Source organism: Cyclopterus lumpus, chromosome 14, assembly GCF_009769545.1.
Source record: "Cyclopterus lumpus isolate fCycLum1 chromosome 14, fCycLum1.pri, whole genome shotgun sequence".
In the NCBI taxonomy this organism is placed as follows: Eukaryota; Metazoa; Chordata; class Actinopteri; order Perciformes; family Cyclopteridae; genus Cyclopterus; species Cyclopterus lumpus.
In genome coordinates, this window is record NC_046979.1 from 15,097,871 (window position 1) to 15,112,160 (window position 14,290).

The 14,290-nt window shown below is 42.6% G+C and overlaps 2 protein-coding genes across 2 annotated transcripts; one reads left to right on the top strand and one right to left on the bottom strand.

The window, feature by feature from the left end:
• Nucleotides 1-1,504: 1,504 nt before the first annotated feature.
• Nucleotides 1,505-10,148, bottom strand: slc6a7 (solute carrier family 6 member 7). Its single transcript, XM_034550722.1, has 14 exons — nucleotides 9,900-10,148; nucleotides 8,251-8,482; nucleotides 7,636-7,767; nucleotides 6,815-7,025; nucleotides 5,984-6,122; nucleotides 5,754-5,888; nucleotides 5,537-5,640; nucleotides 5,326-5,450; nucleotides 4,954-5,066; nucleotides 4,726-4,863; nucleotides 4,529-4,628; nucleotides 3,880-3,998; nucleotides 2,929-3,102; nucleotides 1,505-2,775 (listed from the first exon to the last, which is right to left on the bottom strand). The coding sequence occupies exons 1-14, from the start codon at nucleotides 9,963-9,965 to the stop codon at nucleotides 2,593-2,595; spliced, it is 1,971 nt and encodes a 656-aa protein (XP_034406613.1). The 5' UTR covers nucleotides 9,966-10,148; the 3' UTR covers nucleotides 1,505-2,592.
• A 1,268-nt stretch (nucleotides 10,149-11,416) lies between these two features.
• Nucleotides 11,417-13,889, top strand: LOC117742874 (SLAIN motif-containing protein-like). The gene is made up of 8 exons (XM_034550524.1): nucleotides 11,417-11,826; nucleotides 12,124-12,272; nucleotides 12,358-12,465; nucleotides 12,676-12,732; nucleotides 12,826-12,878; nucleotides 12,975-13,113; nucleotides 13,402-13,530; nucleotides 13,690-13,889. The coding sequence occupies exons 1-8, from the start codon at nucleotides 11,417-11,419 to the stop codon at nucleotides 13,887-13,889; spliced, it is 1,245 nt and encodes a 414-aa protein (XP_034406415.1).
• The last annotated feature ends 401 nt before the right edge of the window (nucleotides 13,890-14,290 follow it).

Here is a 14,290-nt window from a genome sequence, read left to right on the forward strand (position 1 = left end):
TACAGAAGAGGTCAAAGGGCCAAGATGAGAAGATATACTGTTGGTCAAATGCTGTGTACCAAATACCATTGAGATACAACAAGAGCACAAACCAGATGAATTGGTTCTATTTACTTATTTGCTACCATGTTACCTGTCTGGTGACCCCTCAGAGTGACCACTGGAGCCTTTAGGGGGATGCAGACTGGACGGGGCTGTTTAAAACTGTTAAACTGTGACCGTAATCTGAGACGAAAAAACATGTCCCTGAAATGTAGTAGAGATTGTTAAGATTGTTAAGTGACATTGGAATGACATTTTTGTGTGAGATAGGAATGTTTTCGACGGGTTATAGTGACAGAGACATCATCATCTTGAAATACAATATTAGTTTCCTCTTTTGGTGTAAATTTGATTCATTTGACCTATCATCACAAAAGGTCGAAGGTCACATTTTGCCTGAGTACACTATTTTGGCCTTCATAGGGGTTTAAATGATCAGATCCCTTCCAGGTAGCAGGTGCTTGTGATTCAGTATACAGGCAGTAGGACACGTCTCTTTTGATTAAAGTTAACAAAGTAAAATGGACTTGTTCTGGACTGTTGGGGCTTCATGACATATTTTACATCTACTTTTTTTTACATACTTGGAGAGGACTATTGGGGTCTCCAAACTAGCTAACCATAATATCCTTTTCTCTTCTTTTTTCCCCTAACATGTAAGATATCTCCAGAGCAGTTGGGGGCAACATCCCTCACTCCTTAACACCTCAGTGGAGTGGAATTTGATGTGGTGCTTATTTAGCTTTCAGGTCAATTAAGTAGTAAAGGAAAAGCTAAGTTTAACCACAAATATGAACCATACCTGATGAGATTGATCTTGTTTTGAACAATACATTCTTGAATAACACTACAGTTGAGCAGTTTCACAGGACAAAGCAGATTTGCATAATTATTTTCAGAATCAGTCCTCCAACCAGTCAGTCAGAGCTATGTGTGTTATAACAACCAGTCAGTCAGAGCTATGTGTGTTACAACAACCAGTCAGTCAGAGCTATGTGTGTTATAACAACCAGTCAGTCAGAGCTATGTGTGTTATAACAACCAGTCAGTCAGAGCTATGTGTGTTACAACAACCAGTCAGTCAGAGCTATGTGTGTTACAACAACCAGTCAGTCAGAGCTATGTGTGTTATAACAAGCAAAGTTTTGTCAGTCACAAGAATAAACAAATGACTCTAAAGTAAATGCAGGGCAAGTTATGGTCAAATAATAAACTGTTCCAAAACATGTATTGCACTTGGAACATATAAACAATAAACAAAGAACTCACATAGATCAAAAACAAAAAAACAGAACCATTTCCAAAATGTTTTTATTAATGTGCACTGTCCCTTATCAAATAAACCACAGAAAAAAAGAAGAAAAAAAAGCAGGGCAGGTGACCGGAAATAAGAGTCTGTCAAAAATAACAGCCACGACAATAGAAGGATTGTATGCAAGACATTTTTATTTACAGTCTATGATACAAACACATACCAAGGTAACATTAGAAGAAAATATATTACTCAATATAAGTAAATAAACCTGGGCCAATGGGAGCTTTAATAGTAATGTATCCATGTACACAGCAATAATCAAGTTTAAATTAATCGTTGCATTTCTTAATGCAACAAAGTTCGTAATATAGTTCAAAGTCATGTTTTGTGTGCAGAGTTGTTGCTCTTACCACTCATATTTATTTTCTATTTTCATTGGAGCTAAAACTGTTTTGGAAATATGCAGATGCAAATATGCAATGGCCAGATGACTTTGCACCCTAATCTTTGTGCAACCATTGCCCTCTTGTGGTAATAATCACTGGTGTTATCGGCAAACTAAATATAAAATAAATAAAACTGATCTTGACTTTATACGATCATCTCACAAGTCAACCGATGCCTACATTTTCAGCTGTAACTGGCAATTTGAAATGCAGATGTTTAGCCGTGGATGTATAGACGGATAGTTCATTTTATTTGACAAGTTTTATTTTAAAAGATGGATTTATATAATCTAGCACTAATTCTAGTAATCACTTGTTTTTAAAAGTAAGATGAATTCAAAGTGTTCCTGACTCGGTGCAGCATATATTCTGGCAGGCCCATGTTTTGTGGTCACCTTTCTAGGTCCACCGAGGTTGTTGAAGGTAACAGTCCAGAGGCACAGCACTTCCTGCCCCTCTTCTTTGTATATGATGTATGACGTCTGGTCCCTTCAGCTGCTGTTGACTGCGGTCAGTGAAAATGCATTGTACTACGCTAATATGATAATACATATAACCAGCAGATACTCTTGAGGACCATTACACCCAAATGGCCTGGTAGAGTCCTATTTGCCATCTAAGATAAAGATGATCCACACTTTACAGCTGTAACAGTACATTCTACACAAGGTAAAAAAAGTTTTAAAATATACAATTCCAACATACATAATAGTATAAATAAAGCAATAATCCACACTGCCCTGCAGGACAAACCGTCTGTTCAGACACGACGACCAGAAACTAGCTGGCACGAATAACAAAGGCAAAAAATAATACATTCTTCTGTCTCTTGACAACGTAGTTTGTTCATCACTGCTCTTTGTGCCATTCTGCCTGTCTTTCCCAGTTCATCGCAGTAAAGTCCATATCTGTGAGCGTGACGGTGAACGGAGCCTCCACCCTCTCGGGCTCCATTTGCTCCTCTACTCTATTGTTGCTGTTCAGGTTGTTCACCCTCCAGGAATTCAGAGGTCGGATCGATTTCTGGAAACGCTGCAAAAGAGAAGCAAGAGACCGTCATAAACCTTCCTACACAGGTCATTTCCTCTACCAGTGTTGCACTGTGTACTTAAATGAGTACAGAAAGTGTGATCAGAGGTGCAACCGGACCTCCCAGTGACACAATGACATAGTGCTGATACTGACGTCTTTCAGCGTTCCCGTTTCCTTGGCGATGGCCACAATGGCCCAGATGAGGATCTGTAGACAGCAGGTAGCGCCCATGCACACGCCCAACGCTTTGCCCCACCGTGGGTACACATAGGACCCGTAGTGGAGTGATGTGTTATACATCTCAATGAAGATGTAGGTCAGGATGAACTACAGCCGCAAGGTGAAAGGCACAGGGTGAGAAGAGGGATGTGTCATTCCGAACAACCAAAAGGCCACAATGGCAACAGAAGTGTGAACGAGAAGGCCAGCAGAAATATGCTGCGGGGGTGGGAGAGACTCGGATTGAATGTCAGTTTCTCATCTTAAATTATTCACAACTGCTGTTGTTGAGATTCCAGCACAGTTGGCTTCGATTCAAAGTAGTATGAGTAGGTAATTGAGTTATCATATTTTGTTCTCACTCAGTTTACGATAAACTCTTTAGTCATTTAATGAGATGCTTTGAACTCACTGGGACAGTTCAGTGTCTCACCCCACATCAAATTATCCTTTGACAACACAGTACATTTAAAGGTTGCATCAAGAAGGTATTTCCATATCAAGTAGCATTGCTGGAGATAGTAATCCTGCTTCTAGAGCGGCAGAAATAAAAGAGGGAGTGATGTAACATGGATTGAGCATCTGAATACTGTAAGGCTAGAATATGAACTTTAGTAAAGGTCGAGCTTTGATAGTCATAATTCTTATTTTAGCAAAACAACCTTGATTGCGAAAACGTTATATAAAACCTATCAACTTCAGTGCATTTGGATTTTAGAAATAGATATCAGATAACACAATAAGTCAATTGCATTTATAGAAGTTGAATAGATAGATTCTGAAAAGCATTTGTCATACTAATTATGAATAACCAATGTGGACGTCACATTGTTCCTGACTCTACGAACAACCAATATCAATATCAATACTCATGTGCTTACTCACCAGCAGAAGAAATGGAGTGCAGAAAACCCAGCATGCTTTGAAGTAAAGCAGCACTTTGAGGCACCAGAGAGGGCAGGGGCAGATCATATCAACGATGTCCTGACAAAACTGGTTGACTCCTATCATAAATGTTCATTAAGAGTTGTGTGTTAGGAACCCTGGAACAACCAGGATATCATCAGGACAACAGAGCATAACAGATAATGTGTTGACACTGAAACAATAAATAACTAGAAGGGCAGTCGGAGAGCATGGACCTGGGCCAAGGTCAAGTGCCCTATCTGGCATTGTTCAACAGAAGTGAAACATTATTTGGGTCTCTGCCTTGTGATTTGTATCTGTTCCAAAATGTAATGGGTTCTTCCGTGGGCTATACCCTTCCACCAAGTTTCATGAAAATTGGGGCGGTATTTTCTTTTACATAATCCTGCTGACAAACAAATCAAAAACATAACATAACCTTCTTGGCGGAGGTCATATTATGTGATATGTAGTAGATAGCAAGGAAAACTATCAAGTGAAATTTCTCAAGTCAAGTTTCTCAAGTCAAGTCTCTCAAGTCATGTCCTGGATCACTGAAACTCATATGAAGCGATGATGAGGTGTTAGAGGAGTTTGATGAGCAGGTTAGGGGTGTGTGATGGGCTACCGTAGAAGAAGGAGATGCCAATGCACATGAAGAGGGCGATGACGATGAGGCCGAAACTAGTGCTGAAGGAGTCAATGAGAGTGAACCAATAAATCCCTCCCTATGAAGACACAGACAGCACAGTGAATTTGAGTGGGATCACAGAGAAGATGCGTTTGCAGCGTCACGCATCACTTACTGAAGTGTAACACACTCACATCAGTCACCAGCAGGAGACCCATTAGGTAGAAGCAAAAACACAGAGCGCCCAAGAACAGAGACTTGTGCAGCGCGTTGGTTCTGAGGTGCGGAAACTCATCCAGCACGGCCGTAGTGATGCCCTCCATGTTGCCAAACTGTGAAGCAGCAGAGCAGAAGGTATCAAACATATAGAGACTCGTACATCTGTATTTCTGCAAAGGTCTTTGTGTGGCCTGTGGCCTTACCAGAGTGTCGATCCCCAGCATAAAGAGCATGAGGAAGAACATAATGGACCAGAACACAGAGCCTGGCAGCAGAGCAAGGGCCTCTGGGTAAGCAACGAAGGCCAACCCAGGACCTGACGGCAAATAGGAATACATCAAGGTCAAGAAGGAAATATATGCACAACACAGAGGTTTAATACAAAATGCAGTCAATTATTTTAAGTAATTAAGTAAACATTTTAAATTGCTGTCCCAGAGGGCACTTGACACAAAGAAATGAAGCCTCAGGGAGGAAGATGGGCACAAAAGTACACACATACTCCGAATGTATTCAGTCAGCCTAGACATCTAGAATAAAGATTGTTTGTTGAACAAAATGAGCGCAGTGATTACCTGAATCTGCCACTTGCTCAACAGGCACGCCCTTCTTCCAAGCCATGTGACCAAGGATTGAGAATATAGCAAATCCTGCAAAGAAGCTGGTGCCGCAGTTTCCTGCGGTGATAATTAAAGTGTCCCTGAAATCGAAAGAACCACGATGAAAAGACTGAACCCATCATGACGGCAACAACAGAGAAAATGGTACATCAGAATACAAACTCACCGGATGACATTGTTGTCAAACTTATTGTAAGAGGCCATAGAGAGCAGCCCTCCAACGCCAATACCTAAGGAGTAAAATACCTGTGAGGCCGCGTCATTCCACACCTGCAAAGCATCAGACAGAGATATGCGTTAAATAATTAAAACATCTAGTTCTTTATAAAGCGGCAGCAAATCATCGTCACAGACTGTTCAGCCTCATGTACCACCAGAAGTACCTGTGCATTGGCTAATCGGCTCCAGTTCGGTGTGAGGTAGAAGGCAATGCCCTGAAGAGAGCCCTCCAGTGTAGCACCTCTGATGATCAAAACGATGAGCACAAAGTACGGGAAGGTAGCCGTTACATAAACCACCTGAAAACACAGACACATTAGACACGATATGGCAGCAAAAGGGCAGGATCGTGTGTGGGAGCTGACAATAACAACGTTGTGTTGTGTTGAGTCACCTTGCCAGAGCTGCGGATTCCCTTGAGCATACACAGGAAGATGATGACCCAGGCAGCCAGGAGGCACAGGGCCAGGGGCCACCGGACAGGGCCCGGGTCATGGAGGCCCTCGCTGTGTACGACACCCAGCACTTGCTCGCTACAAGGCACACAAGCCAAGCACAAGCATGTCAAACAGCACACCTATTACCAAACCCATTGCTCCACATTGTAACACATTGACTGACACACAAAGAAGAGGGCACGGCCGTTAAACTGGATGGAATAAAAACTGAGAGTGAAGGCATCCGTCTGAAGTATAGGACCATTATTCATAGCACTCTACATTATCCATTACTTGGCAGTTTTACTGCAACACACTGTCATGTATTACACAATGATTTACCATATAAGTTTGCCATATATCAATAAACCCTTACTTTTACTTGAAACAGACTGTACGCTGTCATTGAGGCACTGTGGCTGCCTGAGGAGTAACTGGGATACGTAACTTGACAAGTTTTAAGATCATAAGGACGTACAACTGTTTTTAGAATGTTATATATATATATATATATATAGTGTAGGTGTTAAACTGTGTCATTACATATATTTCCAGGCATCATATAAAGTGTTGATGCAAAGTCCTGAGTAATATCAACTGAAAAGTTGAGTCTATTCATTTGAAAGAATACATGTTTGAATTGTATGTATGAAATGTATTTGACCAGGGCGTGTTTGCAGCAATCTGCAAGGGCCATTTACAAGTTTGTCAAAAAGCAGTCGGAAAATGGTGTCATATGAGCCTTCATTAACTTGTAGAGGAGGCTTTTTCACAAAGAAGAAACTTACTTCCAGAACTTTTCTGTGGGGCTGAGGCCTCGACCAACGGAGCTATTACCAGTGGTGTTGTTTCCACAGAGACCCACATTGGCCGCCGCATCACAGGACCAGGGCAGAGGGCTCTGGAACGAGCTGCCCAGGTAGTAAAACGTCCATGCTATAATTATGTTATAGTAGAGACACACCAGCGTGGACACACAGAGCATCCCAATGCCAATACCTTCAGGAAGAGACACAGCCATAGTTTAGTATCTCTGGGTATACAGTATTATGTACATGACACCGTTTTAGATAGGGGTTGGCTCCTTTCAGTATACAGGTAGCTATGAACCCACTGTTGTATAAAGTGGTAAACAATAAATACATTAAATGAACACCTGAGAGTGAATCACTACACCCAGTTTAAAAAAATACTACTTGTGACAAAAACCCTTTGGCTCTATTTCTGGCTCCAAGAGAGTTCTTTATTAGATGTTTATATTTAGCAGCTGCAGAGCTCTCAGGCATTCTTAGGGTTAGTATGACATATTTCAATGAGGTGATGTTGTGATGTGAGTCAGACAGTTTTTTTCCATGACTATAATGTTAGTCTGCACCGACTGATGACACAGCATTTAAATGTACACTTGGGATCCTGCTCACTTCAAACTGGATGATCAAGATTCCATTAATGTAGACTTGCGATGCAATATTTATTTAACAACGTCAACTTACTAATTACATTAAAGTCACCACACATAATTATCTGCAAATGGTTTTAAGGTTGTGTCATTGAATTGCAGTGGGTGGATTATGGTCACAAACGCATGATGATAAAGGAGGGATGTTACCTTTGAGCAGAGGGCAGCATTTCCACACAGTGATGGGGCCGGCTGCTCCGTACTGGCCTAAACTTAGCTCCATGAGGAACAGTGGAACACCCGTGAAAAACAGCATAATGAAGTAAGGGATGAGAAACACACCTGTGAAGAATACAAATACGCAAGGTTGAGGAATAGTGGTGCTTGGTGGGGCTTCCACTGCAATGACTTGTTCTGTGCAGCAACACGTAGACGGCCTGTAGAGGCAGGTTAACTAACACAACCGCTGTCTAGGTGGCACTTCACGGACCGATGTTATTCAGCTTTACTATTAGTCGAGCTCCAACATGTTGGAATTCAGATGGAGATGCATAGTGCATGGGCAGACCTTGTGTCTGGTGTGTAATCAAGGAAAAACGGTAGGATTAGTAAATGTGTTGCGCTCTGGCTCCCAGTACTAAAGGCCGCCATGGAGAGCTCAAGACTGAATGTGAAAAGTTTGCCAGCATGATCAGTAAGACAGTGAACACCCAAGGGCCCCTTGCCTAAATGGGCGCAACAAATCATGTTAGACGTATGGTACATCCAGGCATTTAAAGCATTTGAGACTTCAGAGGGCAGTGAACCTGCTTGTAGACTGCTCACCTCCTCCATTGCGATAACAAAGGTACGGGAAGCGCCACACGTTCCCCAGTCCCACGCTGTACCCCAAACAGGAGAGTAGGAACTCATACTTCCCCCCCCACTGCTCCCGAGGGATAATCAGAGCTGGAACAGGACTTGAGGCTATGGAGTCATACTGCGGCTGTGGGGAAGGCGTAGCTGTCGGGTTGTGGCCATTTGGAGTGACGGTATGCCCGTTCAAGTGGACTGAATTCTAAATAAAAAAAAACACATTTTACAGAGTCAGAGATGTGCAGTAATACAGAATCAATGACAATCTGGAATTTGCTAATTCCATTTGATTTTTCATTACAGAATAGTAAAGTTGTATATATGTGGATTATATAGAACAGTGCAAACCGATTAGTTGATTACTCAAGTAGTCAAGCAGCAGAACATGTACCGATGATAGCTCTAATGATTTAGTATTGTTTGAATAACTACTAAAAACACCAAACGTTCCCTGGTTACAATGAAAATACCACCTCATTACTGGATTAAAATAACACATTTATTAAGTGTGAATGGTGACCCAGTGGTAAACTTGACCAAGCACTGGGTCGGTGGTAGATTGACCCAAAATATATTAAAATTATCCCAGTATTTTATTTTTTTATGTGTAGATCGTTTATTTAAACTGCAAAACAATATTTATGTAAGGTGTTAAAACCATCAACTGGATTACTTCTTCCTCTTCCCTCCCACAGGTCGTCCATCTCTAAAGAAGAGGAACTATTTTCTCACATCAGGTCTCCGGGAGGAAGTCTGATTAAGATAACAGCAGGACTTCTGCTTTATGTACTGTTACTGTCATTGTTAAGTGTTTAAATATGAATAGGTTACCAATTACTCCAATGACACAAATATAATAACCATACAGCTTCATTAAAAGCATGCATCAAACCAATTGCAGTGACACGAGGAAACTAAGAGACTGAATATGATTCAATGAACAGCATCAAAGGCTGTGCTAAAAGAGCAAAATCTGGAAAAAGGTCATTTGTAGATAAATAATACAGGCTGCAATACTGATTTATGAATATTATATAGTCCATCAACTAATCAATAGTGATCAGGCCGATACTGACTCAAATAGCTGGATCATGTATCAACGGGGCCAATCAATTAAATTAAATTATATGTTTGAATACATGATGGATTATATACGCAACGTTTACGTCAAGCCTGATTGATGCCTTACATGTAAGAATGAGTCACTTCCACATTTAGTTGGAAAAGTCCTGGTATCGGTATCGGTATCGGGAATGGGAAAAGTCGGATTGTTGCATCCAAACCAAGTGATGAAACTCAAACCCGAGAACGCTTTAAAATGTTGAAACGATAAGCAGCAACCACGTGATCACCAGAGTCTTGAGAACAATCAGAGCAGACACCTCTGTTGACGAGTACACATTGTTTATCTGTCGAGCCTGAAAGGTGAGCGCAGAGTGGCCGGACAGGTTCGACGGCTCCATAAATACATGTCACCTGTCCTGCCCCGACCCGTAACCTTCCCCTCGGGCAGAGCCCCGGAAGGCGACATTAAACCCCCTCAAAAGAGTTAACACACGCAGAGCGGCGCGTTTCCTGTGGACCCGGCGGCGCAGAGTGAGCGCGACCTCCGCTCCTACCTGCGCGCTGCTGTCGCTGACTGCGGCGGGGCTCTCGAGCGCTGCTTTGCCGCTTTCCTCCTGCATTTCCACCACTGACCCACCCGGCACGGGCGGTGCTTCACTGGTTTAATTCGGCCCTCGTACTTAATCCATATCTGTGTCAGGGAGAGGGCTCTCAGAAGTGCACCATGATGCTGTAGCTTTAGTGGCAGTTTGGGAAGCTCGGGCGGTGTTAGCCGAGTGACACACGGGGCAGGGAGACACGATGACGAGATGAGGAAGCAGGCGGGTGGGCGGTGAATGTCAGGGAGGTATAGTGGAGCGCAGGGAGGGGGGAGGGGGGGCACCTCCTCCTTTACCTGCTTTGCTTTGTGTGAGATGACAGCAGAGCTGATTCAAAGGACATCTGGGGCAGGCCACGTCCTGATAATTCATGAATCTATCCAACCATCTTCCATTTGTATGTCTTGTATAATGTTACCATATTATTTATTTTAATATAAAGAGAATATTAGGTGTAATGTTTTGTTGTACCATACAAGTGTGTAATGGCACGACCCTGAGTCACACTGACAACCGAAGTTGTTCCTTCTGCCTTGTGGCATTGTTTCATTATTTCATTTTTGCTGCTTTAAAATGTCCCATCTGTCTATTTGTGTATTTAAAACGATTTTTGACAAGATAAATCATTATTAAATAATGGTACAGCTTTGCACTTGATGGGGTTTGGGGCGAGAAAGGATTTTTTAGGTTTCACATGGCAGGAAGCTCAAAATCTTGTGTTAATCCGCTTGTGTGTGTGTGTGTGTGTGTGTGTGTGTGTGTGTGTGTGTGTGTGTGTGTGTGTGTGTGTGTGTGTGTGTGAGAGAGAGAGAGAGAGACATTTCTGACCACACTTCTCAATATGACTTCCTTGGGTGTGATGAGTGTGTCAGGTTGGTTCACATTTGAAAACACTCAACCATAGACATTCAGCAGTAGCATTTAATATGAGAGCCACGGAAAGCTGCTGCACAGTAAACAATAGCTCCTCACATCAACGTGAACATAAACGAACATAGTCAGGGCCATAAAGAGGAGAAAACACATCTCATTCCAATTAATACTATAGAAGGAGACATTATCGGACTCAACCAAGGCTTTTGTAAATAATCTATATTGTTCATAATAGTTTCGAAGGGTGTGAAGTTGAGTGGCTCTTTTTCTTTCTTAGTAGCAACTCACGGACTCTTTAATCCACATAAGCTCCTGATGCTTCTCTAAATCCATCCAATCTGTTGGGTGTCTATACTTAACAGCCCCACTCAACAAATCTGGGTCGTGTAGCTTCACTACACTATTGCTGCTTGTGCAGAGCAGAAATTGCCATAATTGGAACTTTAAAGAATCACATTGTTGATTCTGGCAGTTTGGTCCAATTTGATCACATCTGAGTTTGGCACCAGCTAACATTCTCTCTGTGGAGGTTTGAGGGGGAATAAAAACATAACTGGACAAGAGCTTGAAGAAGTGAGAAGAGGATTTCATTGAGAAAAATGGATCTCCAACACCGACAGGCAGGCGATTGGAGCCAGTACTTTTCCAATCAGCCACCAGTGGACTTCGATACAATCGCTAACCATCACCTTCTCTGCAGTGAGTTGAGAGGCCGTCCTGTCCGGCTGGAGGGAAATTCAGATCCATACTGCCGCTTATGGAAGGACGTTGAGCAAGCAAGAGTCAGGAGTTGTAACAATCGGTCATTTGCCATGGACGCTAGAATAAGACTCAATAATTTGAAGTCAGGGTGTAATTCCCCTTTGCCTTGGTGTGCCACGGAAGGGATGTACAACTATAACTGTCAAAAAGACTGCTGGGACAGGGAAGAGTCACGCGAGGAAGAGTCTGCTTTGGACTCGGTGGAGCTCCTCGATGTAGAGGACGAGGTGCAGGATGAAGAGAGCTGGTAGGTTGCATCAGATGTACAGAAATCATTTCTGAGAGTGGGACTTCGGGCTAGAAAGAAGAATTTCTGTCTTATTTTAGTATGGGTGGGATAATGTTAAATGTGAAAATGCAGGTTTAATATATTGTCTATGTCACCATACACTTTAAAAGACACGTTACAGTTCTAGGTGTCTCTTGAAGTAGATGCTCACCAGAGGAGGCTAACTTTTCCATCTGGTATTTGACAGGAACACTCTTCTGAAAAGGTCTGTTCTTTACACAGTGCAGGAGTGAGATATGTTCATAGTGAGCGAAGTATTCCTCACAGGTTGTACGAGTCTTCGAAGCGGCAGGAGTTTGTGGAGAGAAGTGGGTCTGCTCTCAGATGGTGTCGACACGTCCTGGATGACCCCAGTCCTGAGATGAAGGCGGCATGTCGCTCACTTATAAATAGACTGGATCAAAGTGAGCAAGCAGCACAGATTCTTCTCAGAGTAATTAGTTTGCTCCCAGGTTTGCTCTGGTTAACTCCCACCTTCCGTACTGTCAGGATCACGCTGTCCTTTCTGCAGAGGTCCTGCAGGTTTACATCACAATGTGGGCTCCTTCACGGACAGAACCTCCGTCAGCACCACACACAATACCTCTGACAGTCCAGGTAACTTCCATTATAATAATAATAATAATAATAATAATACATTTAATTTATATAACGCTTTTCATAATACTCAAAGACACTTATCCAGCCTTTATGCCCCCCCCCCCAAAAAAAACATATTTAATATCAGATATTTAGTAGCACTTGTTATATATTTATCAATCTGCACAGATAACGAGATGAACATCTCCCATGACTCCATGACCACAGGCTACAGACTGCAGGACATCGCGGATGTGCACTTTATGGCTCGTATACAGGAAGCCAGTGAGTACAGAGGGATGTTTTTAATGATCCAGTGTTCACAGCATAGTGCTCAGTGAAAGTTGGATTGAGATAACCGTGCTCCATATTTTTCAGGTTTAAGGCAGGACTATGTTACAACGCCTGCCAGGAGAAGCCCTGAGTCCTCAGTGATGTTTCCCTCTTATTTTAACAACGCTGTTGAAGGTATTGGGGACTTCACTCCAGGAAGTAAAACTGAGGCTTCATCTTCCTCCTGTTGGCAGCCCGGTCTATCGTCACTGAGCTCTCCCCGTTGCCAGTCACCAACATCAGTAGCTAAGCAGGGCTGCCAAAGTCCTAAACTGGCCAGACTTCACCAGCAAGTCACCCAGTTCAAGCTGCTGAAACTCGCTCAGAATCAAGGTTCCCAGCAAACACAGTTTTTCTGCTTCATGTGTAGTTTTTGGTCTGACAGCGACATACATTGATTATTAGTTTATTTATGTTTTAGCGATATCTTATCATGTGAGGAAGCGTGAACTTTAGATTATTATATATTATTATATATATTATCATTGATCATATTTGAACAGACTGTAGTCTCACTCCTATTGAAAAAGTTCTCTTTCAACTGAAATGTAGATGTTCTCTAAATTAGGAGCACGTCAACAGTACTTGTTGAACTATACATGAGCCTGATGTGTTTTGCAGCATCACCACCAGGCCGGACCAGGTCCCCTCTGGGGACCAGCCTCCGCTCCCTGCAGGCTGTTAGGAACAGCCGAAGTCTGGACACTGACGACTGCCTATCTGCTGACCAAATCACTTACCCACCATCCGGTCTGTTTCCCAACATAAAAAAAAGATAATAGCAGGAAAATTATAATTTGAATACCTTATATTTCTGTGCAAGAAGTACAAATTTGTCCTAAATTGTTTTCTCAGGTGCATCATCCGTCAATAAGGGGTCGACTTGTTGGTCTCCATCAACCTCTGCAGCGCCCATGAACCTCAACTTGTACTCAGTGAGAGACTCCTCAGACAGGACGCCGGCCGGGCTGAGGTCTCAGTCTCTCAGCCCCCGCAGGATCCCCAACCCTGCTAAGGGGTCCCCGTCTGTTCATGGGCGCGCGTGTGCCTCACCTGACAGGTCGACCAGCGAAGCTTGGGGCAGAAATGTTCCTTTCACTCAAAGGTGAAATGTGTCACCAGGGAATTTGTGATCCTAATATAATGAGGTATAGAATTTAAACATGAACTTTTATGCCATATTCACTTGCCTGCATAATCATATCAATAGCTTTAGATTGTGATTAATGTCTTCATCAGAAAGACCTGTCCCTCTGGGTGAAGGCTGATCAGATGAAGGCTGGGATCTGAATTATTGTCTCAAACAGATTGCAGATTAAGACGCCGGCATATGTAGCTGTGAGCAACACCTGACAGATCATGCAGGGTTGGAATTTGAACACCTGCGACAGCGTTTGAACCAAAAGTCATGTTGACTGTTGTAAAAGTTGAAGAATGTAAAAATGTCAAGAGATCTTTTCCTGTTGTGCAGCTACAGTAAATCCACCCGTCTGAGATGAAACACAATGCT